The sequence below is a fragment of the Salmo trutta genome, chromosome 26 (genome assembly GCF_901001165.1).
Source record: "Salmo trutta chromosome 26, fSalTru1.1, whole genome shotgun sequence".
Lineage (NCBI taxonomy): Eukaryota > Metazoa > Chordata > Actinopteri > Salmoniformes > Salmonidae > Salmo > Salmo trutta.
Window position 1 is genome coordinate 15,652,773 of NC_042982.1, and position 27,403 is coordinate 15,680,175.

The 27,403-nt window shown below is 41.0% G+C and overlaps 2 protein-coding genes and 1 long non-coding RNA gene across 3 annotated transcripts in view; 1 reads left to right on the forward strand and 2 right to left on the reverse strand.

Annotated features, from left to right (window-relative positions):
* LOC115162808 (sortilin-related receptor-like) overlaps positions 1-8,662 on the reverse strand; it is a 52,540-nt gene extending 43,878 nt beyond the window's left edge. The window contains exons 1-3 of the mRNA XM_029714229.1: positions 8,303-8,662; positions 1,802-1,918; positions 234-368 (exon numbers count right to left, since the gene is read on the reverse strand). Coding sequence (XP_029570089.1) covers positions 234-368; positions 1,802-1,918; positions 8,303-8,644 — 594 coding nt within the window. The 5' untranslated portion in view covers positions 8,645-8,662. The remainder of the gene's footprint in view (positions 1-233; positions 369-1,801; positions 1,919-8,302) is intronic.
* Positions 8,663-17,703: 9,041 nt separating this feature from the next.
* On the forward strand, positions 17,704-18,565 carry LOC115163961 (uncharacterized). Its single transcript, XR_003869847.1, has 3 exons — positions 17,704-17,793; positions 18,110-18,215; positions 18,454-18,565. It is a non-coding gene; the product is annotated as an uncharacterized LOC115163961 (long non-coding RNA).
* Positions 18,566-19,907: 1,342 nt separating this feature from the next.
* Positions 19,908-25,796, reverse strand: LOC115163243 (beta,beta-carotene 9',10'-oxygenase-like). The gene is made up of 12 exons (XM_029714964.1): positions 25,372-25,796; positions 24,921-25,110; positions 24,570-24,781; positions 24,338-24,453; positions 24,003-24,105; positions 23,695-23,832; positions 23,293-23,453; positions 22,953-23,120; positions 21,027-21,164; positions 20,684-20,866; positions 20,424-20,534; positions 19,908-20,319 (listed from the first exon to the last, which is right to left on the reverse strand). The coding sequence occupies exons 1-12, from the start codon at positions 25,391-25,393 to the stop codon at positions 20,197-20,199; spliced, it is 1,665 nt and encodes a 554-aa protein (XP_029570824.1). The 5' UTR covers positions 25,394-25,796; the 3' UTR covers positions 19,908-20,196.
* Between the last annotated feature and the right edge of the window lie 1,607 nt (positions 25,797-27,403).

Genomic DNA, 27,403 nt, shown 5'->3' on the forward strand with positions numbered 1-27,403 from the left:
TGTAATGGTCCATCACTAAAATGACATCCAGCCACCTTGACACAACTGTGGGAAGCATTGGAGTCAACATAGGCCAGCATCCCTGTTGAACGCTTTAAACACCTTGTAGAGTACATGCCCTGACAAATTGAGGCTGTTCTGAGGGCAAAAGAGGACGCAACTCAATATTAGGAAGGTGTTCCTAATGCCTTGTACACTCAGTGTAGGTACCTCTATGGTCTTCAGCCACTTACCCTCTTATTGTCAGCGGGGCTGTGATAGAACTGGGAGATGACCTGCTTGTTCCCCTCTTTCTCCTTCTCCCCACTCAGCTGAAACCTCTCTGAGATGGGGGAGAAGCTGGTTCCATAGTCGTAAGACACGTACACCTACCATGTGACAGAGGAGAGAGGAAAGAGGTGAGAACATGGAAGTGATGGTACACGGTAAACAAGTGAAATCCGCTATCACAGTACTTTTTGATGTGATGCTTTATGGACAGAAAAAGATTAGGCTTCGTCAAGTTCGATTTTCTGAATGCTTTTTGATGAAGGACACGTTTGTAGTAGAGGACAAAATGATTTTAGAATGGTGTATTGGGAGGGAGGCCATTAACTGACTCTAAAAGGAATCAAAGCATTTAGGCAGTAGCTAGACTTTCCATCTACGGAGAGAAACACAATACTTGGGAAAAAGCTTTGTCCATGTTAAGTGACTACAGAGTGGAACTGTAGTTCCTTTAAGAGAGAACTCCAATCCAGAATGTTAAGAGGCGTTTAGTGTTCCGCGCTGTTCTGTTCTGTCCTGCAGACTCTACCCAAGACAATACATGAGTGAGGTCAGAGCTCTCAGATTCCCATCAGAGTGCCAGAGACCAAGGAGCTCAGACCACAGAGAACAGCACACAAAACCCACTGAACCCACAACGCCGACTGGAAGTCATGTCGAGGAACGTACTGAACTGGGAGTGGAGAGAGAGACACAAAACTAACAATTCTTGTTCAAACAAACTGTCCTTCACCAGTGGTATCTCTGCAGTTTAGTTTAAACAACTTTTTTCAAACATCTAAAGTTAACCCCTTGAGGAGCACGGGAGGTCCTTCTTACACTATGAACAAAAGCAGTGGGGGTTGTGTGGGTTACTGTAGGCTGAGCGTGAGTATCAGACAGCATAGGAAGCTGATATCATCAAAAGCAGAAAGAGTAGAGAGAGAGATGTAACAGATGGAGGGATTCATCCATGGCTCAGTGAATCTCATCGAGGAGTGGAGTGGAAGCACACGGCTGGCAGGCAGGAGAGGCCATCATATTAGCACAGTGGAACAGGTCTGGGCCTCGCAGCACTGACATCATGTGGCCTGTCACTGACCAATGGGCTCCCATGCGCACACACAATAACATGCACGTGTTCACGCACACAAACACACATGGATACACAAACACTACATTACACAACCAAACGGTGGTTAAACCAGTATTGTCATTTCTGCCATGGTACCTTGAACAAAGGAGTCTTCATTTGAATGGGGGAAAAATCTGAACTGTACAGTCCATAGTAAGATTGAAAAGAGGGCAATGTGAACTGAGAGGGAAGGAGAAGATTCAAAGTAGCTGAAAACAGCACGGCTGTAAAGCAACATGCAGGCGTTATGCTATGTAGTGGTGGATAGGTTCATGGATATGTTTGTGTCGCGTGATTGTGGATCCCCATCCCGCACACAAGGTGTGTTAATGTACTTACAGGAAATGTAGGCTACTACATTAGTGTACTCACAGGAAGTGTACTCCTGTAGTCGCAGGAAGTGTACTACTGTGTACTCACCGAGCTAGTCTTGGGACCTGTGGCTCCGACACTGTCTCTGGCCAGCGCAACGATGACATTGCTCTTCTCCCCGGCCCAGTGCACCACCATCTGGTTATGGGAATCGTTCAGGTTGGCCTGCAAACAAAAGAACAATCTCTCAACTGACCTGATGTATTTTTGTTCTGTTTAATCAAAATGCAGCTCAACACGAGGCCAATATCTGATAGATTACAGTCGCTTTTATCTCCGATAAACGTCCTTGGACCATAATAGCATTTCATAACAAATTTGATATCAGCTAGACATTGTAATGATTTTGCTGGGTTTCCGGAATCTTCTTAGCTGGTAGAAATCCCTCTGTGAAATGTTGCTGTACCTTGCCTGGCTGTGTCTGGTGTATTGAACAGAGCTGTCGTGCTTTTCTTTATTCATCCTTTTATCCGGGGAAGCTTACTGATGCACGTTACTATGGCAACGCACTTCGTGGTCTTATTGTTATGACCTTGCGAGGAGCACCTTGCTAAAGGCTCCTCTCCCTCCTTGTGTGTGTGTGTGTGTGTGTGTGTGTGTGTGTGTGTGTGTGTGTGTGTGTGTGTGTGTGTGTGTGAGACAGTGAAAACAAGCAGTGACCAGCTTTACATCACATTTCCCACTGTCAAAGGCCTTCACTGTGTGAAACAACACAATGCTGCTATACTAAGTGCTTGTGCTAGACGTAGTAGTGTAAAAGCAGAAGGCACAGCTCAATCAAACGCTAATGCTCCATTGGTGCAGCTCTGAAAATAAGTCTGTGAAGTGTGAATCCCCAAAAAGTATGTCATTTTAAATCCCACTGCCTTTACCTCTCATCCGAGCGCTCCCCTCTCTCATTCTTAATTTATCATTCTGCAGTGGGCTATGAGTCTTCAAAAAGCTCAGTTTTCTCCCTACACTACAGTATTTCTTCAGACTTGGACAACACAAAGACCGTCATTTCTGTATAAATGATAAACAAACGCTCCTCTTCTTTCAGTGGTAACTTTACACCATCTGTTGGTACTACGGCTTGTAGACTTAGTAATGGAATGTGATTTCTGCTGCAAATTGCTACAAAATAGCCTACAAGAATTTGTTGTTTTAAAAAGCATGATTTCAGCATGAACATTGTAATAAGGTAACTCGTTCCATGTCATATAACATTCTCATTGCCTGAGAAACAGAGTTCCAAAATAGTCGACCACTTCAACTAACTGGACTTGTCTAATACGAAACGCTCATTCAGAAGGTTTTAAAACATTTCGCTATGGCGGGCCCTACTGAACGCATCCCAGGAGGTCAGCTGAGCCAAAGGCAAGGCCTTCTTCAAGGCTGAGATGACTCTGCGGTAAATCTCAGAGCCTTTTAAGCCTCATTGCCCGCGGACCATGTAAAAGGGGGGCGGTGTGGTCCTCCTGACACAGCTGAATCAGGAGAGTGATGGCACTGGTAAACTGCTGCAAATGGCAGCATGAGACACAATCTATTCCTCTAGCCGAGCTCGACAACAAAACCGGCCATTAACATCAGGTAATGACATGAGCCTCACTCCAACCATCTCCAGTTAGGTGAAGCATTGTACTATACTTGGGGTTAGGGCCTCAAAAACTCACTGTCGTCTGTTGGGTCCCAAAAGGTCTGGCTACCTTTAGCTATATCTCATAATACAGCTTTTAGAGTAGATGGGACTGACTAACTGCATCCTATTTGGATTTGTGATCAAATGAATAATAGGTCTAATCATTGTGTGGAGACATTTTGGGGCTTGAGCACAATGACATCTCCTATTGCTTGTGGTCTTGCAAGTGATTGACGATACTACCAAAGACAGCACAGTATGAAGATGGCCTAAAACTGCTTCTCCAATAGAAATCCCTGATCACACTTGTAGGTGATGTCATGGAGACGTTGGCTAGCTAAGCTCAGGCGTAGAAACACGTCATCGGGTCAAACGGTCGTCTAGCGCTGAACTGCGCGTGCAGGCCGTCAAATCAAAGGCACTCCTTCAATATAAAGTTGTTTTCGTTCCCAGGAGTCTTGCGACGTTGCACCTCTAGGTTAAGAAACTCTGAAAGTACTGCTCCAATTGAGGCCTTGAAAATGTAAATGTTGGGCCTGAAAATGTGCCTAACTTTGATCATAGCGATAGAGTCCTGTTTAGCTCTGCCAAACGGTTTTAGCATAGATAGTCAAGATTCCAGATGTTGAGTTTGCTAGTGTGATAGTTAAAAGTGGCAAAGAAAGAAGTGACTCAGCACATCTGTTTATTAGGCAGCATGTTGGTCACTGGGGCATTAGGACGGGCGACCAGCAGTCTTTACCAAGCAAGTGCCAGGGATTCTAACACTACTCAGTCCTTTGCACTAGTGCATTGACATAAGCTCTGGAAGCATCTAACAAGCCCCAAATTATTCAACATTATTATCTCTGACAAACCTTGAAACTCACCAGAGAGGAACAGTAAATTAATCTGTCCATAGCTCACAGCTCATGCTCTATTGGCACTATCCGGACAAAGCTAGATTGATGTCAGTTGCAAAACCCCATCAGAATGGAAAAGGAGGTACGCAAACCATGCTTTACAAAAGCCATTGCCGAGTGTCTGAAGGAGACTGGTCAATGCTGATTCCATCAGTCCAAACTCAAAAGCACAATATCAACGAGGCACGTCAGTCACATCAATCTGGACTCTCCTCAAAATTGTTTTCATTGGTAATCCAGGAGACGCTTTTGTGGTGCCCCAAAAATATTTTCTCTCCTTTTCTCCCCTCATGTACCCTCCCTTCTTTGAGAAGCACGGGTGTGTTCAGTAGAGAGAAATTGTTTTGAAACGAGTGAAACGGGAAGGTAGGCTAATACCTGAACTTGTCCAAGAAACACTCATTTTCGTTTCCGGTGACAAAATGGTTTTGTGCCCTACTAAACACAACCTTGGTTCTACTACTTCAATCTGTTTTCCTCAACAAGAACAACAAGCAAAGAAAACCCCCTGTGAAATAGGGAGAGTATTTACATCTCCCCCACCATGTTCTCCTTCATTATTCAAGAGAGCAGAATGAACAACTGCTGACAGAGTGTCACCGTTGGAGCGGAGCTGAACCGACAATGACATCATCGCCTGCTGCAGAACTGGCATTCATTACATTTTCAATCTACCAGTGTGTATTTATGGCTGGATCCAGCCCAATCGCACCACTGTCTGTGACAGTCATGCCGCACAATAGTTTTTTTTTTGTTATATACACTGAATGATGACCAACTAGCTGTGACAGGCCCTAATATCAATGTGTTACAGGCTAGTTTATCTCTCCATGGTGTAGTCTGGGCTCGGCTATGTTATGTAAAGGTCTGCTCTGCTCTGTGGAATCTCTGAAATAGCCTCCTTCACAGAGACTAGAGTCCTTCTTCACAAGGCTGAATGATAAGTGGGTTAACATGGCAGATCGTGCTGAATGTCTGGATGCTGTTGCCAGCTGAAGAGTAGCCAGATAGCAAAACATTAATGAGTGCCTGGCACATTCTGTTGGGGTAAAATGTGAGAAACAAGCTTGAAGTGAGACTTCAGGTGAGCTTTGTGTGTGTGTGTGTGTGTGTGTGTGTGTGTGTGTGTGTGTGTGTGTGTGTGTTCTTCGGGAGGTTAAGTTGGTCCTGCACAAACACATTAATTCAGCTCATTCATTCAGGTGATTTAGTACGTCTATCATCTGGCCTTGAGAGACTAGTCAGCTGAAATGCAACTTACAAACACACACACACAGCAGAGAAAATACACGTTTGGACATACCTTTTCCATATCTGCATTGTTCACCTTCGTTACTGCAACTCGCAGTAAATTCACTCCGAAACAGTAAGTGTGTGTTTGAAGGGTCAAAAACTAGTCTAATTGTAGTCCTGAAAGGATCTGTCATAGACTGTGACAGACTGTAGTAAATGATATACAAACCCAAAAGAAACCAATGAAATGTTTGAAGGGGACCTAGCTGGTATAACTTGCCAATGCTTGTTCTATCGCTCGCCGGCTTACACACACACGCCGAAATAATGAATGAGACAGCAATAAAACTGCAGATATTCAACCATGACTTCTTTATGATGATCAAAGATTATCAGGATTCTCATTGATTACCATGGCACCTATTTTTACCCGGCACTCGCTTTGCTGCAGTTAGCAAACAGTATCAGTTGTCCTACTACATTAGGCCTAATCTATTGAAACTCGACACAAAACTGTAAACATATGTATCCTTCTTGCTCACACAGGCTCATAGAATTAGGCTAGACGACATGCATCAGAACAAGTCCAGGCACCATAGTAGTATTGATGAATATATTTGACTAGGCTCCTTACGTGTGACATAATGACCCCTATGAACACTAATGAGGAAAATGAGTACAGCCAAGAATTCCCCAAGCCAAACATCACCATGGCACATGACACTTGTATTGTGGTCTTATGCACAAACCCTGTTCGATCTGTTTACTATGGGTCATGTGGCAGGGAACCAGATCCTGCTTGCAACACACCTTTAGAGTGTGCCATATTATTTCCCTGGAGATGTTTGTGAACTGTGGGAAACTGTTGACTGGCTAGATTGAGCGACTTCAGGGGTGTGTTGAGTAGGGCACGCACTAGCAAAACAATTTGCAAAGCAACACAAAACCACTATTGGACAAGTTCAGGTATGACCTCTGCATTTCACTCCGTTTCAAGACGTTCTGTATCTGCTGAACAGGACCGAGGTCTAGACTAGAGGCCTGGCTCTCTTGTTTGTTTTGAGTGAGAATCTCGACTGGCAGATGCTCAAGGCATGTTTCAGTCACACTCCCTGCTTGAATTTCACAATACAGCCCCCTCCGTGACTGCCTCCACCGTATGACTAAGGGTTTTTACTGGAAGTCATGTCTCAGAGTTTATTTTTTCTACTTATCAGGAATGATGGCTAAATCTTTGGTCAATTAGCTGGAACTCTAAAGCCACATTCCTAGTTCTTAAACTAAGAAATTGCTTAACTGTATCCACATTTCACACACACACACTGACAACATCCGGTACAGATTTGTACAACAATTCAATTTAAAAGGGAGAAATACATCTATATCGGGATCTATATAGCTCAGTATGGTTAGGGACGGGGGACTGGAAGCTTACTTGAACTTAAATGCCAAAATAACAGCCCTACAGTTGCTACAAAAAGCAATTTATTTATAAACAAAGTATGTACCTTTCTGTGAATTTTCTGAATTTTCGCTGCAGCACCTTTAGAAACTTCTAGGCTGAATCCCATGGGTGCCCTATCTAATGAAAAAAGCCATTTAATCCCTGAAGAAATTGGCTTTCATAGTTTGGGAAATGGGTGTGTGGGGAGACACTGTCAGTGTTTATTTACTGTTCGGTGGAAAAAACAGTGTGCTTTTTGGGATTTCTGAAGGGGGGGGGGGCTAAACAACAGCTTACTCTCATTCCAAGAAGACATCATCTTGCCTACAGTTAACCTAAATACACATCTGATTCAATGAACACCCTCCAGAACAAAACACGACATCTGACCAGCAGAGGAATCCCAAAGTGGCTAAATATTATATCCAAAACGGATCACATAAGCAACCATTTCTGATCCAATTTGAGGATGTGTGGAATGCAGGGAATACTGAAGAGCAGACTACCGTGATAAATAACAAATCACATTATAGAGATACTCAGCAAAGAGGCTTCAACGTCTTACAAAAATCAACCATAACAAAAATCAAATATGCAAAGACTGCCACTATTGGCTCTTCACATTTGCACCCTCCAATAAGGCATGCATCTCCACATTGGGAAGACTATTGTGTCAGTCTTGGCTAATTAGAATGATGTTGTTGTTGATGTCTGTCCCCCAGCTATGATTGTGTGTTACTGCTAAGTTTATGTATACTGTAATTTGGATTTTCCAGACAAAACTGTGTGATTGTGATGATATGCTATGATCACCAGGTTTCAGAAAAACTGGTCAGATAAAAGAAAATACTGTATTGGGTTGGTCAAGAAGATAATTCAAAGACCTTGTGCAATACATGCGTGTCGGTCTGCAGGTAGACTTTAAAACGGAGGGTTTGTTTACTAGATAGAGTGGCGTAATTTAATAGATTATGCCAGAGCATTCTGTGGTAGCTCAAGCCTTACATTGGGAAGAAAGAGTCCGCCATGGCATCATATGCTGAAAGGGGACAGTCTGTTCTAAAAAAGTATAGTAGCTACCTAGCTAGTGGTACTGATAATCACACACTTGGCAATAAGCTAGACTGACTTCGACAGCCTGGCTTTGGTTATTTGCTCTTCACCTCTCCTCGGCAAGGGTCGCGCATGAAATGAGAAAGCCATATAGGCTGCTGAGGTCCGTTACTAAACTAGCTAGCTGCTAAACCTAACTAGCTACTGTAGTTAACTTAGGATAGCCTTCCGATTGTGACGTGAGACCTGCTTTCAGTAGAATTGTAGTTACTACTGGAGAAGTAGTGCATTACCTGTCCATACACCTTTGGCACGGGTGGTTCGACTGCACTCCGCCGATTGCGATGCTGATACATGCCCGGAGCTATGTCTTCCCTTGCACTACGTGCAGCTCGTCGCTTCGCATCCGCGCCTATTCCTTGGATAAATTCTTCCTTTGCGTTAACCGTAGAAAACCCCCTGTCCTGCGGTAGCAAGAAACGCTGGTCTCGATGCAGACGAAGGGTGGAAGAAAATGTCCCGGGAGAAAAGAAAAATAACAAATATATTGTAAACCTAAGAGGAGACAGCATCTTGACTGTCTGTCTTGTCGCCATGTTTGTGTATGTTTCGTTTAGGTAACGAGAAGAGCTCATTCGAGTGGCGATTGGAGTAAGCGTAGGAGGCACGTCCCCCATCACCCACCTCCCTAAGCAAATTCTGCTAGTGGCATTGGTCGAGCTCGTTTTGCATGGCCCGGAGCCTCGGGTTGGTGGAGATTTTTGTTAAGGACCAATGGAATGTATAAATAATGATTAACTCTGCTCACACCGGGCACCAAGCAAAGGAAAATGAATTTGCCCATTGTTAGCGACTTTTTTGTATCTTGAATGAGTGGATGTAATTAAAAAATATCCAACATGATATACAACCAATTCTGTATATATAAATTATGAAAAATATGTGGGATGCATGCCAGCAAAGTCACTACACCACATTAAACAATACATTAATTGCATTATACCACTGCTACAACTGGCTATCAGACAGAGCCTTGTCTGGCAGTGAAACAGTTAATTCAGCCTCATTTACTGCCTTAGCTGAAATGGCTGACTTGCTTAAACAAATGTGGTTTCAACTGACAATTGAGATGTACAAACTATGGCATAAGGGGACGACGAGCTGATAAAAGGCAATTTCGATTAAGACATTAATGAGCGAGCTAGGATGGACGTAGTCAATATAACTATTTGTTTTAGCGGTTCTTATAGTGTTCTCCCTGTACACAAAGTCAGAACCGTAGGATAAATAAAGGAGCATTTAAGCAGACAATGAACGCTCTTGCAATATTCTATGATTTCTCCAAAACAGGTTATAGGTACATGTGCACCACCAAGTCAGAACAGAAGGCGAAATTAAGAGGTGAAAATATATCAAATTATTAGGGTGAGGCACATAGGCTACTAACAGCTTACTACACAACATACACTTAGTATTACTTTCTTAGCTACAGTATACATATCTCCCTGGCATATTACGTAATTTATGCAGCAGCATATAAAACGTTTTTGGACTCACCTTGTTGTGCTGTGCTCACTTGAATAGGAAGGTGGCGCGGCGGTCCTTCATGGGCAAATTTTGTCATCATACTTTGTCATCAAAGTCTGGCATTCTCTGGATTTATGGTGCTTTCAAGACAACTGGGAACTCAGAAAAAAAGGTTGAATCATGATGACGTCAATGATCTTCAGGTCATAGCTCAAGAAAGAGGCCAGAGTTCCCGATGTACAATTCCGAGTTGGATTTGGTATTTTTGGTATTTTATTAGGATCCCCATTAGCTGTTGCAAAAGCAGCAGCTACTCTTCCTAGGGTCCACACAAAACATGAAACGTAATACAGAATTACATAATACAGAACATCAATAGACAAGAACAGCTCAAGGACAGAACTACATACATGTTTTAAAAGGCACCTGTAGCCTACATGTCAATGCATACACAGAAACTATCTGGGTCAAATAGGGGAGAGGCGTTGAGCTGTTATTTGAAACCAGGTTTGCTGTTTATTTGAGCAATATGAGATGGAAGGAAGTTCCATGCAATAAGGGCTCTATATAATACTGTGCGCTTTCTTGAATTTGTTCTGGATTTGGGGACTGAAAAGACCCCTGGTGGCATATCTGGTGGGATAAATGTGTGTGTCAGAGCTGTGTGTAAGTTGACTATGCAAACAATTCATTTTCAACACATTAATGTTTCTTATAAAAAGAAGAAGTGATGCAGTCAGTCTCTCCTCAACTCTTAGCCAAGAGAGACTGGCATGCATAGTATTTATATCAGCCCTCTGATTACAATTAAGAGCAAAATGTGCCGCTCTGTTCTAGGCCAGCTGCAGCTTAACTATGTCTTTCCTTGCAGCACTGGACCACACGACCGGACAATAATCAAGATTATACAAAACTAGAGCCTGCGGAACTTGCTTTTTGAAGTGTGGTGTCAAAAAAGCAGAGCATCTCTTTATTACGGCTAGACTTCTCCCCATCTTTACAACCATTGAATCTATATGTTTTGACCATGACAGTTTACAATCTAAGGTAACTCCAAGTAATTTAGTCTCCTCAACTTGTTCAACAGCCACACCATTCATTACCAGATTCAGCTGAGGTCTAGCACTTCAGGAATGATTTGAACCAAATACAATGCTCTTAGTTTTAGAGATGTTCAGGACTAGTTTATTACTGGCCACCCATTCCAAAACAGACTGTAACTCTTTGTTAAGGGTTTCAGAGACGTCATTAGCTGTGGTTGCTGATGCGTATATGGTAGAATCATCAGCATACATGGACACACATGCTTTGTTTAATGCCAGTTGCAGGTCATTGGTAATAATAGAAAAGTGTAGAGGGCCTAGAGAGTTGCCTTGCGGTACACCACACTTACATGTTTGACATTAGAGAAGCTCCAATTAAAGAAAACCCTTTGAGTTCTATTAGATAGATAGCTCTGAATCCACATTATGGCAGAGGTTGAAAAGCCATAGCACATAAGTTTTTTCTATAACAGGTTATGGTCAATAACATCAAAGGCTGCACTGAAATCTAAAAGTACAGCTCCCACAATCTTCTTATTATCGATTTCTTTCAACCAATCATCAGTCATTTGTGTCAGTGCAGTACATGTTGAATGCCCTTCTCTATAAGCATGCTGGAAGTCTGTTGTTAATTTGTTTACAGAAAATAGCATTGTATTTGGTCAAACACAATGTTTTACAACAGTTTGTTAAGCGCTGGCAGCAAACTTATAGGTCTGCTGTTAGAACCAGTAAAGGTTGCTTTACCACTCTTGGGTAGCGGAATTACTTTGGCTTCCCTCCTGGCCTGAGGATAAAGACTTTCCTCTAGGCTCAGATAAAAAATATGACAGATATGAGTGGATATAGCGTCAGCTACCATCCCCCGTAGCTTTCCATCTAAATTGTCAATGGCAGGAGGGTTGTCATTATTGATCGATAACAATAATTTTCCCACCTCTCCCACACTAACTTTACAAAATTCAAACTTGCAATGTTTTTCTTTCATTATTTGTTTTTTTATGCATGAATACAATTACGCACTGTTCGTTGTTGGCATTTCCTGCCTAAGTTTGCCCACTTTGCCAATAAAATAATAATTAAAATAATTGGCAACATCAAATGGTTTTGTGATGAATAAGCCATCTGATTCGATGAAAGATGGAGTCGAATTTGTCTTTATGCCCATAATATCATTTAAAGTGCTCTGAAGTTTTTTCCCATCATTCTTTATATCATTGATTTTGGCTTCATAATAAAGTTTATTCTTCTTTTGGTTGAGTTTAGTCACATAATTTCTCAATTTGCAGTAAGTCAACCAGTCAGATGTGCAGCCAGACTTATTAGCCATTCCTTTTGCACCATCTCTTTCAACCATACAGTTTTACAATTCCTCATCAATCCATGGAACCTTAACAGTTCTAACAGTCAGTTTCTTAACAGGTGCATGTTTATCAATAATTGGAAGAAGAAATTTCATAAATTCATAAAGTGCAGCGTCTGGATGCTCCTCATTAATCACATCCTACCAACAAATATTTTTAACATCATCCACATAAGAGTCACAGAAAAAAGAATTGTATGATTTCTTATACACTATTTTAGGTCCAGCTGTTGGAACTTTGGCTTTCCTGGATATAGTGATCACTGCATCCAATGGGTACAGATAGAGCTTTAGAACAAAGTTCTACAGCATTAGTAAAAATGTGATCGAAACATGTGGATGATCTTGTTCCTGTAGTGTTTGTAAACACACTGGTAGGTTGATTAATAACCTGAACCACATTACAGGCACTGGCTATAGCAAGAAGCTTCCTCTTGAGCGGACAGCTTGATGAAAACCAGTCAATAATCAGGTCCCCAAGAAAGTAGATCTCTCTGTTTATATCACATACACTATCAAGCATTTCACATATATTATTTAGATACGGACTGTTAGCACCTGGTGGCCTATAGTTACACCCCAAAAGAAAAGGCTTTAGATGTGCCAAGTGAACCTGCAACCACAACACTTCAATAACACTTGACATAAGATCTTCTCTAAGCATTACAGGGATATGGCTCTGAATATATACAGCAACACCTCCCCCATAAGCATTTAGGTATCATCTATAGATGTTATATCCTTGTATTGCTACTGATGTATCATCAAATGAATTATCTAACTGAGTCTCAGAAATGTTTAATATCTGAATGTTATCTGATGTTAGCAAGTTATTGATTTCATGAACATTATTTCTATGGCTACATATATTAATATGAGCCACTTTCAGCCCTTTCCTGGGTAGCTTATCAGAGATAGACATAATACTGAAAAGAGCAAACAAAGCAAGATAAAAAAAGATATACATTCAGCAGTCCATCAATCAATTTGTGTGTGTGCTGCGGGGTTAAAGCTACAAACCCATAGGCTTGGCTCTCTTATCCCTTCTGGGAGGGAGGGTGGACAATGAGCCTGTCATAGTGGATGTAAGCAATGTCCCCACGCGCTCTGGCAGCTTTCATGGCTGGGATCAGTTCTCTCCTCTTCTGGCTCACAGCTTCAGGATAGTCCTCGTTGAGGAAGAAATACGTTCCTCTCAAGTTCTTGGCTCTTTCCAGAACAACTACCTTGCCCTTGAACCTCAGGAACTTGACCACTATCGACCTGAGCCTATTACCTGGGCCGGCGATGGGTTTTCCAGTCATGTGGGAGCTCTCCACCTCAGTCTTCCTGTGGTCCATCTTCAATTTCTCAGAGATCATTTCCCTCACTTTGTCCTCAGACTTTGTCCAGGTCTCATGTGGAGATTCTGCAGTTCTGTCCACAGCCATGTCTATGCCCTGGGAAATGTTTTTGTTACTTACAACCTAATGCTAATTACATTAGCGCACGTTAGCTCAACCATCCCGCGGGTGGGGGACACCGATCCTGTACAGGTTAAAGAAAGTGTAATTGTTTCAACTAACGTTATTTGGTCATCTATTTTATTCTGTAACGGTTGTCGTCGGGTATAGAGGACCAAAACGCAGCAGGAATGTGGATGCTCATCTTGTATTTATTTTAAAATAAAGAGAACACCAAAATAACAAAAACAAAGAATTCACAAACAACAAAAGTCTTGTCATGCTCACACAGGCAAAACAAGAAACAATCTCCCACAATAGTACACCAAACAATTACCCATATATAGGACTCTCAATCAGAGGCAACGAGAAAGCACCTGCCTCCAATTGAGAGTCCAACCCCCATTAACCTACACATAGAAATGCCACAAACCAGAAAGAACATAGAAATACAAAACATAGAACATAGACCAAAACCCGGAAATAATAAATCAAACACCCTACTACATAAATCACCACCCCGAACCACAAACAAAATACCCTCTGCCACGTCCTGACCAAACTACAATAACAAATAACCCTTATACTGGTCAGGACGTGACATATTCCTTATACGGTTTCCTCCCTATTGATGAGATGTATTTGAGATTCATTTTGTTTTCATGTTATAATCTTGTGTATATTTTTTGTTTTTATGTATTTTCAAGACAACCAGAATGGAAATACGTTTTACACTTTTTTGTGTTATCCTCTATGCTTTTAATGGCATTGTACTGTGTCCACATGTGTGGTGTTTTGTGTTTAAAATTGTCAACAAATATAAGCTAAGCAAAGAACATGGGAAATTGCATTCAATTCACAACTGTCTTATTTATTTAGTTTATGGGCAAATAGTTTATGGGCAAAATGCTTTAAAACCGCATAGCCTTAAAACAGTGGCTTAGATTATCATGTCTCCAGAAAGCAAAGCTTTTCCTTGTATTTGATTCACCATTATCGTCATTATCTACAAGGGGAATAGAATAGATCAGAATGGAATAGAGCAGCTATGTTCACACAAACAAGGATCTTAGGTCTCACTCCTACCACTGGACAATAGGCAGACATGACAAATCACACAACATAACCTACTGTACTGCAAATGCACAAAACACAACCTGCGCTTATATCACATGTAGAGTTAACATGATAGTTGTCTCCAACCGAGGACATTAACAACACGATTTGCTTACTTTTTTAAGGTGTTTTCTTAAAACTGCATTGTTGGTTAAGGGCTTGTAAGTAAGCATTTCACTGTAAGGTCTACACCTGTAGTACTCAGCGCATGTGTTCAAATAAAATTTGATTTGAGTACATTAAAAACACAATTTTATATGATGTAAAGTGGATATGGGGGCTTTTGCATTGTGTTTCTTCATTGATTCGGTGATACACTGGCACAATAGATTGTGAAATAAATGTGTCTTAGAGACAACAGGCTACACATGGGTAATTATTATAAAAACGGGAGTGAGTTGGTTATAGGTACACCTTTGGAATAATCTGAATTGATCTTGTGGTCACCAGTAATATCTGTGTGAGATTTTTGACTTGAAAAAAGACTAGCCTGTCATAGCCGTGTATGTAGGTGGCAGGGAAATTAGGCGCAGGAGAAACCAAAGTGGTTAAACTGGAGTATTTATTACAAAAACAAACTCCAAAACCAACGTACAAAATAACCCGTCGCACACCGATACATAATCCACACGTACATAACATAAACAATCACCAACAAGGATATGAGGGGAAACAGAGGGTTAAATACACATGTAATTAATGGGATTGGAAACAGGTGTGTAGGAAGACAAGACAAAACCAATGGAAAATGAAAAACTGATCAAGGATGGCTAGAAGACCGGTGACGTCGGCCGCTGAGCACCACCCAAACAAGGAGGGGCATCGACTTCGGCAGAAGTCGTGACATAGCCGCTTGGAATAATTTACTCACAATTAGATCCTTACACATACAGATTGTTCTACTGCTACACATACAGATTGTTCTACTGCACATTGCTCATTATTTCCCCACAGACAGAGAGGTGTGGAAAGGAACATAGATGTTGCCATGGGAAAAAATATATATTTCACCTTTATTTAACCAGGTAGGCCAGTTGAGAACAAGTTCTCATTTACAACTCCAACCTGGCCAAGATAAAGCAAAGCAGTGGTTGGATGGGCTATTTACAGATGGGCTGTGTACAGCTGCAGCGATCGGTAAGTTGCTCAGATAACTGATGCTTAAAGTTAGTGAGGGAGATATAAGTCTCCAACTTCAGCGATTTTTGCATTTCGTTCCAGTCATTGGCAGCAGAGAACTGGAAGGAAAGGCGGCCAAAGCAGGTGTTGGCTTTGGGGATGACCAGTGACATATACCTGCTGGAGCGCGTGCTATGGGTGGGTGTTGTTATGGTGACCAGTAAGCTGAGATAAGGCGGAGCTTTACCTAGCACAGACTTGATTACCTGGAGCCAGTGGGACTGGTGACGAATATGTAGCGAGGGCCAGCCGACGAGAGCATACAGGTCGCAGTGGTGGGTGGTATATGGGGCTTTGGTGACAAAACGGATGGCACTGTGATAGACTGCATCCAGTTTGCTGAGTAGAGTGTTGGAGGCTATTTTGTAAATGACATCGCCGAAGTCGAGGATTGGTAGGATAGTCAGTTTTACGAGGGTATGTTTGGCAGTGTGAGTGAAGGAGGCATTGTTGCTAAATTGGAAGCTGATTCTAGATTTGATTTTGGATTGGAGATATTTAATATGAGTCTGGAAGGAGAGTTTACAGTCTAGCCAGACACCTAGGTATTTGTAGTTGTTCACATATTCTAACTCAGAACCGTCCAGAGTGATGCTAGTCGGGCGGGCGGGTGCGGGCAGCGATTGGTTGAAGAGCATGCATTTGGTTTTACTAGCGTTTAAGAGCAGTTGGAGGCCACGGAAGGAGTGTTGTATGGCATTGAAGCTCGTTTGGAAGTTTGTTAACACAGTATCCAAAGAGGGGCCAGATGTATACAGAATGGTGTTGTCTGCGAAGAGGTGGACCAAGGAATCACCCGCAGCAAGAGCTATATCATTGATATATACAGAGAAAAGAGTCGGCCCGAGAATTGAACCCTGTGGTACCCCCATAGAGACTGCCAAAGGTCTGGACAACAGGCCCTCCGATTTGACACACTGAACTCTGTCTGAGAAGTAGTTGGTGAACCAGGCCTGCACATAAACCAGGCCTGCCCCTAGATCCCTAGGGGCCTGCACATAAATCTTGCAAGGGGAGGAAATCTTCAGTAGTTATGTCAAATATTGTTATAACTAGCTCTGGCTGGGTTGGTCTGCAACAGCTCATTGTTCTATCTGTGGTTCTGTGCCATTGAGGATAAAGGGAGGTGCAGCTACTCTATACCAATTGTGCTGACCAGGCACAGGTTTTTCGGAAACAGCCATCAGGACGGTCGTTGTTGTGTTCATACAGCAGACACACATTTTAAAGGCAATTCATTTTCTCATATAAACACACTTATCTTCAAATACAGACGTAGTTAAATACATTAACAGGTAACATAGGGGAATTAAAACTGCATTTATTATAGACAAGACAGCCAGGCAGCACATGGACTGAAAACGCACAAGTATAAAATCAACCAATTCAGTACTTATGTAACCGATGTGAAATGGCTAGTTAGTTAGCGGTGGTGCGCGCTAATAGCATTTCAATCAGTGACGTCACTCGCTCTGAGACTTGAAGTAGGGTTTCCCCTTGCGTTGCAAGGGCCGTGGCTCTTGTGGCGCGATGGGTAACGATGCTTCGGTGGGTGTCAGTTGTTGATGTGTGCAAGGGTCCCGGGTTGGGGCGAAGAGAGGGACGGAACCTACACTGTTACACTTACTGTATATAAAGTACCAGAGGTTCATTGCATAATCAGACACTGTCATTAAGATACTTGAATATTTTGGGGTACAGGATTTAGGATTTGTCTGTAATATTCTTCACTGTCTAGACAGTAGGTAGCGGTATATCATAATAGTCCTTTTTTGTATTTTATTTTTCTATTTTAGTGTTTAAAAAAAAAAATGTAATCAACAATAATAACAATATTACACATCAATACAGGGACATTCCTGTGAATACAATGAAAATAATAAAATACCAGGCGAAATCCCCCAAAAAATAATAATTCACGACGTGATTTTTTAACAGACATTCAGAGACATGACTTTAATATTTTTTCAAACTTTTTAAGTTTCACAAGTTTGAGGGATTTATAAAATAATAATACTTGGAACAGTAGGTTCGTAAAATGTTATGAAACTTTCGGATTGGCTCGCGCAAAACAATCGGAATTCGAATTTGGCAAACCAAACGGATACGCAAAAGTACGTCTACTTTTCTAATGTTTTAGGTAGCTAGCTACTCAATTTTACATAACGCATTTTTGTAAATTACCTTGAAATCAATTAAGGATGTGTTTAAGCAAAACATTCTAGCTAACTAACGCAGATAGCAGGGTTTGTTAGTCGAGGTCAGCTGCGCTGTTTCTGCAGCTGATAGCTTGTTGTTCGCTAGCTGCAATTTTTCAGTTAGACAGGCGAAGAAACATTAGCTAACGTTAGCATGTTACACGGTGTTAAAATGCAGTCTCTCATCAGCCATTGTAGCTAACCGCAGGTATCTCTACACGTAACTTTTTAGCAGTGAGTGTGAAAAAACGTTTAAGTGACCAATGCCAGGCAGAGTGATGCCACCGACAGGGAGGGGAATGGACAACAAAGGCCCAAAACAAAAATTGGCACAAGAGGTCAGGAAATGCTGCAGTTTTGATGCCATCTGCTGGAAAAGTACATAAACTCCCCAGAGCCATTAGAAAAACAAGTATTCCATTCACCTTTGGGATAGCCTAGCTAATTTACGTATTTACAACTATTCTCAACTCAACCATATCAATGTCCGTTTCTTATTAGTTAACGTTAGTCCAGGCAAATCCATATTGATTGTGTTGCAGTATTTGAGTTGTCTTTTCTCTTTCATTGCAATAGGTTGAACAAACATCTGCATATTGTGACAATTCTCCAGCAAAAAAGAAAAAAGCACACAGTAGTAAAACACCAGCTTCATACTCTTCAGATTTGTTTGAGGCTGAACTTGCAGGTATGCACATTTGGTTTGGAATCATTTGTATCTCTATGTTTCATAGATAAGAATTATACATGTTTGGCTCAATTGATACCATTTACAAGAAAAAATATTTATCTAACAATAGAATGTAGCTCATGTGGTAGAGCATGGAGCTTGCAACGCTAGGATAGTGGGTTCAATTCCCAAGTCCCACCAGTACAAAAAAATAATGCGCTTATGACTAAGTTGCTTTTGATAAAAGTGTCTGGTAAATAGCTTGTATTGATATATACATTACTGCTCTTTTTATTTTCCTTCAAATGATAGGTGCAAATAGAGAGGTCAACATGCTATTTTCCAAATACTCTGAAGTGTTGAGGTAGGTACAACAAAGGTAATGTGACAAACGTGTTGAGAACAGGTTTTCATTCCATTCTTTGTAATGTCACAACACATTTTGTAGTTTAAATGTCAGTACATCACATATCACATCACATATTACGTTAAGTACCCAGGCAAGCATACTGCATACACACAGTTTTTTATTATGATAAACAAGCATTAGGTGAATATGCTTCTCTTGCCATAATCTGTACACACTGTCATGTCCATCCTACGTAGTGCCTTTGTTTCCTACAGTGAGAGGGCTGCAATAGATGCCTCACAAGTTAGGGAGTTGGAAGACATATTGATGGAGGCCAGAAACTTGGAGTCACACCTGAAAGAGAAGAAAGAACACTTGAGGCGTACCTTGGCTCTTATTTCTGACAAACTGCAGGGATAGACAAGCTACATAGGCCTGCGTGCTACAGACATTTGTAAATATTTCCGCACGGATCTCAATCAGTAACATGTCAGTACTTTTATTTTTACCTGTATGTATGCTTTTTATGTTGACTGTCTTCACTCTTAATCCCACACTGGCAAACACAATGTGAGTGTCATTGTGGTTAATATCTTTATATATGAGCTATTTATTTGTATTTAAACATTAGGAATACTGTTGCTCTAGGCCTATGTAGCCTACTGTAAACAATAAATGGGTTTAAAAGATTGACGTTTCAGTGTGTGTAATTTCAAAGTTAAGCACTCGTCTTTGAAAATGTATATAATGAGTTATCTTTTTTACTTGAGACAGTAAAATATAGCCTAACCATTACCAATCAGGAAACTCACTTTTAGGAAGTAACTGTGTTGTGTGAGTGACCACACGAGTCAATGGATTCCATTCAGACTAGGACTAATTCATCTGTGTATCATATGGAATATTGCGTGGCATTATCATAGCCTATATTTCACTTTTTCTAATAGTATTTTTTTAAAGATTTATTAGGACCTTTTTGGTGGTGAGTGAGCCAAATTATAAAACATTTGCTCATGGCTTTTCTTAATACATATTTTTATTAGAAGTTGTTTATATAGAGAATTGATATATTCACAAAACAGGAGTGGACACACATTTTCTTTGTTTGCATGGAACTAACAAGTTTTTCACAGTGCTTTAAAGTAAACTTCACAATAAGGTGCTTTGATGGCTATCTATCTAGTCAACCATCAGAAAGGATATACTTTACAAGAAATGAAAAATGGAGAACAAAGTACAATTCACGCGTTTGTGTTGTTACTCTGATGGGCCTCTCCTAAATTTTTACTGATAGAAGCCTTCAATGAGTCATAGTGGAGTTGAATGTCCCATGGAAACCATAAGGAATGTTCACAGGCACCTCAGCTCTGCCCAACTCTTTGAATGTCTTGGCGTCCAAAACCAACAGGAACGTGCTTTTGTCCTGGAGAAGGGGAACATGTTTAAATTAAGTTAGGAGGCTAACATTGGGAGTTAGGAGACAACAATTGTTTACCAACGTGCATAGGTGTTTAAAGGGGAACTGACCTTATTTGGAGTGATGACCACAGACATAATGACACCTTCATCCTCTTCTGTAGTGCCAGGCAAGGGTACAAAGACAGGCTCTGAAGGGTACAGTCCAGGATGCTCCCACACCTTAAAGCACAGTAGTGTGAAGGTCAGCAGTGAACTTCCTAACATCAAACTGCCAAATATTACCTAGGCCTACATCATTCATCGCAATAGATGCAGATATTCTTCAGTGTTTTTAAAAAGGAAGGAAGAATCAATATAACTGAACCAACCTTCATTCTTTTGCCTTGGAGGTCCATCTTGATGAGAGTGTCTCCTACTAGATGTCTGAAACCGCAACCGTAGAAGTAGCGATATGGTTTGGTGTTGTACTTGGCATAGTTGATTTGTGGGAACTCGAGACCTCCGTACTTATGGAGTTCCTCATCGTGCAGATCCTCATGTGTACAGAACACCTGCAGAGAGAGTGTTTAGTGAGGCTCTGATGCTGAATATTCACATAATGTGGAGGCTAATCACATAACTTTTTGTTTAATGAACTTGATTGGAAAATGAGTGATGTATTGCAGCAGTGATGTATAACAGAAGACTTGTGCATGATTATTGTACACACACCTTGTCCTTAGCAGTCTTGGTGGCAGTAGCAGTGCTGTCGGGGCGTGTGTTCAAATTTTGCCCACAGGGTGTCTCCATGTCCACGTTGAGAGGCAAGACAAATCGCCGGGGGAACACTCTGCACATAGTGTTGTACACCTAATTTAAAAATATATATTTTCAACCTCAACCAGTTCACACGTACGATTCCTGATCCTAGTGACTTCGGCTGGTTACACTTACAGTTGAAGTCGGAAGTTTACATACAGTACACCTTCGCCAAATACATTTAAACTGAGTTTTTCACAATTCCTGACATTTACTCCTAGTAAAAATATCCTGTCTTAGGTCAGTTAGGATCACCACTTTATTTTGAGAATGTGAAATGTCAGAATAATAGTAGAGAGAATTATTTATTTCAGCATTTATTTTTTTCATAACAGTCCAAGTGGGTCAGAAGTTTACATACACTCAATTAGTATTTGGTAGCATTGCCTTTAAATTGTTTAACTTGGGTCAAACGTTTCGGGGAGCCTTCCACAAGCTTCCCACAATAAGTTGGGTGAATTTTGGCCCATTCCTCCTGACAGAGCTGGTTTAACTGAGTCAGGTTTGTAGGCGTCCTTGCTTGCACACACTTTTTCAGTTCTGACCACAAATTTTCTATAGCATTGAGGTCAGGGCTTTGTGATGCCCACTCCAATACCTTGACTTTGTTGTCCTTACGCCATTTTACCACAACTTTGGAAGTATGCTTGGGGTCATTGTCCATTTGGAAGACCCATTTGCGATCAAGCTTTAACTTCCTGACTGATGTCTTGAGATGTTGCTTCAATATATCCATATAATTTTCCTTCCTCGTGATGCCATCTATTTTGTGAAGTGCACCAGTCCCTCCTGCAGCAAAGCACCCCCACAACATGATGCTGCCACCCCCGTGCTTCACGGTTGGGATGGTGTTCTTCGGCTTGCAAGCATCACCCTTTTTCCTCCAAACATAACGATGGTCATTATGGCCAAGCGGTTCTAATTTTGTTTCATCAGACCAGAGGACATTTCTCCAAAAAGTACGATCATTGTCCCCATGTGCAGTTGCAAACCATAGTCTGGCTTTTTTATGGCAGTTTTGGAGCAGTAGCTTCTTCCAAGCTGAGTGGCCTTTCAGGTTATGTCAATATAGGACTCGTTGGAAAAAGATACTTTTGTACCTGTTTCCTCCAGCATCTTCACAAGGGCTTTTGCTGTTGTTCTGGGATTGATTTGCACTTTTCGCACCAAAGTACGTTCATCTCTAGGAGACAACGTGTCTCTTTCCTGAGTGGTATGACGGCTGCGTGGTCCCATGGTGTTTATACTTGCGTACTATTGTTTGTACAGATGAACGTGGTACCTTCAGGCGTTTGGAAATTGCTCCTAAGGATGAACCAGACTTGTGGAGGTCTTGGCTGATTTCTTTTAATTTTCCCATGATGTCAAGCAAAGAGGCACTGAGTTTGAAGGTAGGCCTTGAAATACATCCACAGGTACACCTCCAATTGACTCAACTGATGTCAATTAGCCTATCAGAAGCTTCTAAAGCCATGACATAATTTTCTGGAATTTTCCAAGCTGTTTAAAGGCACAGTCAACTTAGTGTATGTAAACTTCTGGCCCACTGGAATTGTGATACAGTGAATTATAAGTGAAATAATCTGTAAGCAATTGTTGGAAAAATTACTTGTGTCATGCACAAAGTAGATGTCCCAACCGATTTGCCAAAACTATAGTATACTGTATAGCTTTAATGAATAAGCCATTATAAATGCTTTATAAAATATACAAAATTTGATAAATGTTTACAAATACTGAAATAAGTATTTGTAGTTAGTATTAGTCTTTTTTAGTTTATTAATGCTTATTCATTAAAGTTATGAAGTGTTATACCCTTCAATTTAGACTGATACTAACCTCGTCGAGAGCCTCTCCTGACTTGCGCATGTTCTGAATCATGTAGTTGTTGATGGCTTTGCCATCATCTGCGGCACAGAGGTCCATAACCAGGAAGCCATTCTCCTCCCAGGCATTGATCTGGTGGAACGTGGACAGTGCTTTGGCGTGATACTTGACTGAGTAGAGCTGGAAGAGAATAAAGGATGTCAGTCATCAGAAATGAAGCGTGTAACTTACAAGTATTTACTGTAGGCTTAGTATCCTTTGTTGTCTCGTTCCTGGCTTGTCTCTTACCAAAACCTTTTAAACTAATTGAGAGACTCCAAGAGTTCCAGGGCTTTCTATACCAAGGTCTTACCTTGCCTGTTTGCTTGTTAATCAAATGAAAGATGGTCTCAAGTTTAGGGTCCCAGTAGACCCCATCGCTGATACCCTTTCCTCTCAGCTTGCCTGTAACAATCTTCAAGAGGTCCATTTTTATAGGCTGCTCAATAAACACCACGTAATTCTCCGACATTGCTGAAATCAAATGAGCAGTATATCAATTGCCACTCTTTTGGAGTTGAGTCAGATCATATCAGTATTGACAGATCATTGCTGTGCATTCTGATTAGCTAAAGGATGGAACATGACCATTTTGCTTTGAACATGGTTGTGTGAGTGAGCCATCTACTCGTGAGAGGGTTTACATGAAAGGCTGTTTACTTTTAAATGTGTCATTAGCTATGAAGCCTGTGGAGGCTTTGTGTGGTCTGCTCACCAAAGCTGTGGTAGTATGAAGGTCTTGCCTTGTCCATTGAGGGAATAGAACAGACCACAGTAGCTCCCTCCAGGGTTTCCTCTGGGTTTTCTGGCATTGACTTTGTCGGAGGCACACGGATTATATTGTAAATTGCACCTGATAAAAAGACAGGTTTTATTTGGAACGTGGAAAACTAAGCTTTGGCCATTTTTTTTGCAGGCAGATTTCAGGTTTGTGGTTTGTGTTTTGTCATTCTTAATCTGTAATAGATGTTAGACTTTAGTGAAGGTGGTTAGTGAATGGACAGGGGCTGGTTCTTTACTTACCTTTAGCAGAGTAAGAATTCCCCATGTTGTATGTTGTACCATCAGGGTCTGTGTGGGGGTGGGCAGTGGCTCCATTGACAGCGATGAATTTGCTCCAGTCCACCTGTTGAGAGCAACAACAACAATGAAATGTTTTAATAGCCCTTCAATCATGCTATCCTATAATGCAATAGGGCTCTTATTAAATATTTCAACCAAATCAATTGGCTATTTGTTTAGACTGAATGGAACCCTTTGTGTATAAAGGCTACTGTAGGTAGTGTGTGTAGGCCTTTAAAAAGAAAAGAAAAGGCTGCACTCTAGTAGCTCTGATGCAATATTTTATTAAGGCCTACCTTTTCCTTTGTCTCAAGTGTCTCAGGGTCCACCTTGTGCATGAAGTTCGTCTCCGTGCTCACGTAGTAATCACCTTTGTACGTCACAAAGCTCACATTGTCATTATCTGACGCTTCTGTGGACCAAAGACAGTTTTCATGTGGTTAGTACAACGCAAATCAATTCTCTGTCATATATTCAATACTCTTTTACCTCAAACTCTTGAACTGCAGACTTGAACGGTAAACTCACGTGGCAGTTCGAACCGGGACAGAAAGCGCTGGAAGAAGTTCTTGCAGGGGTCTGGCATGGCCACAGTCCCGAATTCAGACACAACGATGCGGCTGTTCTCACTGTTAGCTGTGTAGCAGTCACTTCCCAGGAAGCGACTCTTGTAGGTCACTTGACCCCCTGCGATTTTGAACTGATGCAGGAGGGCCATTCCGTCAAACCAGTGGTTGAATCTGAGAAGCAGAAGAAATAGTTCATGTAGTACTTTGACTTGGTGAGACCTACAAAAAATCATTTCATATATGCATAAATAGCCATTTACACCTCATCTGATTCTGGTCAAACATATATAGCTTGTTAAAATATACTCACTTATTATTACCAATCTCAAACTTTCCTGGTCCGTTTCTGAGGAAATTGCCACTAATCCACTCTGGGATAGTTCCACTGATATTAGTGCTGATGGCCTCTGGGGTCTCATCCACAGAAGCCACGATCTTCTCAATGCATGGCAGGCCGTGCACGTCTGTGTAATGATGATCCTTACTCTTCTTTTTCAAGTCTGCAAGGGCAAAGTCCAGACAATATTACTACCCCAAAACATCTGAAGACCTACAAAGCAAAACAGCAGATAGATATCAAAGCAGAACTAGAAATTGTATTAAAGGATCTTGTGGGATTAATAGACCTACAATAAATTACTCTTAGATTTCTTTTTACAAACTGAATAGTCATATGTTTTAAAGATGAGATGAAAATAAATTAGGCAATATACAGTATGACTGCAAAACGCTTTAACCCTCATTGGAAAACATCAACATACCTGGATTGCTTGGAGGTGACATGGTTGTCAGAATTGAGAATGTCTGTGGCTGTCTTGCTTGATGGGAGTGCAAGTGATAGGACTCTTCTCATGTGAAGCTCCTGTGTGCTACTTAGTGTAACTTGCTGAGCTTTATACTGTAGCTGTAGCACAACCCTTTAGACCACGTGGTGGTTCTTACATAAGTCTTTGTAGAACAGAAGGTCTGTAAGCATAGCTGCGAGAAGTAGGGTTCTACCGCACCCCCTGAAAAATCTAAACCCCAAAATATTTATGAATAAGAAATGTAATAAAAAAATCTCAAAGTAGTGCACTGGGCATTTACTAGTCCTAAATTTTCCTGTCAGTGAAAAAACTGCAGCATCCCCAACGCCAAACATCTTCCTCTGCGGTCAAAAAAGAACTCTGATAACCCAATCAGGGTGATGATCGCTGGATCGGCTCCAGAAGTTGTAAACTAACACAGTAGGACCTACACTGTATAAAACATGGTATTTTGGAGCGTGTTCATTAGCTGTCTATATATTTAAGAGATCTGGGTACATTATTTGTTATTTAACCTTTTACTGCCGTGGGCTAAATCAAGGTCACACAGTGTTTCTTGGTAGTCTTAAACAAATCTACTTTGAAACAAAAGTATACACCTCACACACATGGTTATGGGCTTAAAAAGAGCATATACCTGTACCATGTCAGATATAGAGTGGAATGTATTCAGTTTTGAGTTTGCATCCCAATATTAAACTATATACACACAGAAGACTGAAATATTACCAAACCGTTTGAGCTATACCCCTTTCAGACATGGAATGTGGCGCCTTGAAAGCGCCTCGGCTATGGTATGTTTGTTTTGTCTGAAAGGGTACATACACTACAGCTTTTTAAATGCCAACACACAACTTTCTCTGGAGATAGACAATCAAATGATCTCGAGCTGCCTGCCTGCTTGCAGACCACTCTCTCCTAAGAAAAGTACTTTGAAGTTTGTAAATACAATGACGTACTAATACATTTAGTAGAAAAAAAACATCAATCTACCTTACCATAAAAGAAAACAGCAGAAATACAACGCAGCACATCGATCACCAACTTTTACTGAACTACTGAACATTCTATGCAGGAGCAGAGATCTACTGTCTGAAAAGGTACAGATGCTTCTGATGTGGCACTTTGTTAACTGTCTGAAAGGTTATCAATTGTCGCTATCGACCTATTACCTTAGCGGCTGCCTATGTATGAAAAAGGTAAAGGAAACACTGGATTTTGGCGGATTTTTGAAATAATGTTTATTAATTATGAAATTTGATTGCAGGAAAAGGCTACGATAAAGCAGCAGACCTCATTATTACAGTGTTGTTTCTAGACCAGGAAAGTCCAACAGAACAAACCGTCCAGTCATAATATTTGACATGCTCCAGCTCTGTATCCTTAGGCTGTTTTATTAATAAAACAACAACAGCTATTTGTGTCAGGGGATTTTCAGAGACAATAATTTCCAGACAATGAATATGGAGCTTTTTTTTATTATGCACACTTTATGTGAACTGATATCCATCTTGGAGATCACGTTCCTCACCTTTTTTAAAAGTTTCATCCAATTTTCTAAGATGCCTCAGGGACATTAAAGTTGATCCTATCCTTATTCTATTAAATATTTTGTATCTTTATTATAATACACTTTATAATATTTTTCAGTATAGTGTTATTAAATATTGTAGTGGCCATATTTGGCATAACAATTACTGTATGTAACCCTTTAAAAAATTGCCAAGGCAAGAGCAATACCAAAGAGATTGGTGTAATACGTGCCTTGGTGTTATTGAGTTGACCTCAATAGCACAGTGCTGAAGTTTGAGACGAGGGTACGTTTATGGTCATGAACCGTAAATGTTAAATTACAAAAACAAGAACTACGATTGTATGATAACGACCCCTGAACTTGTCCCTCCGTTAATCCCATGAAGCATGTCGCACAGCTGCTGTTAAACTTGCATCATTATTACATGTCATGTTACAGCTCAAACACATCCTC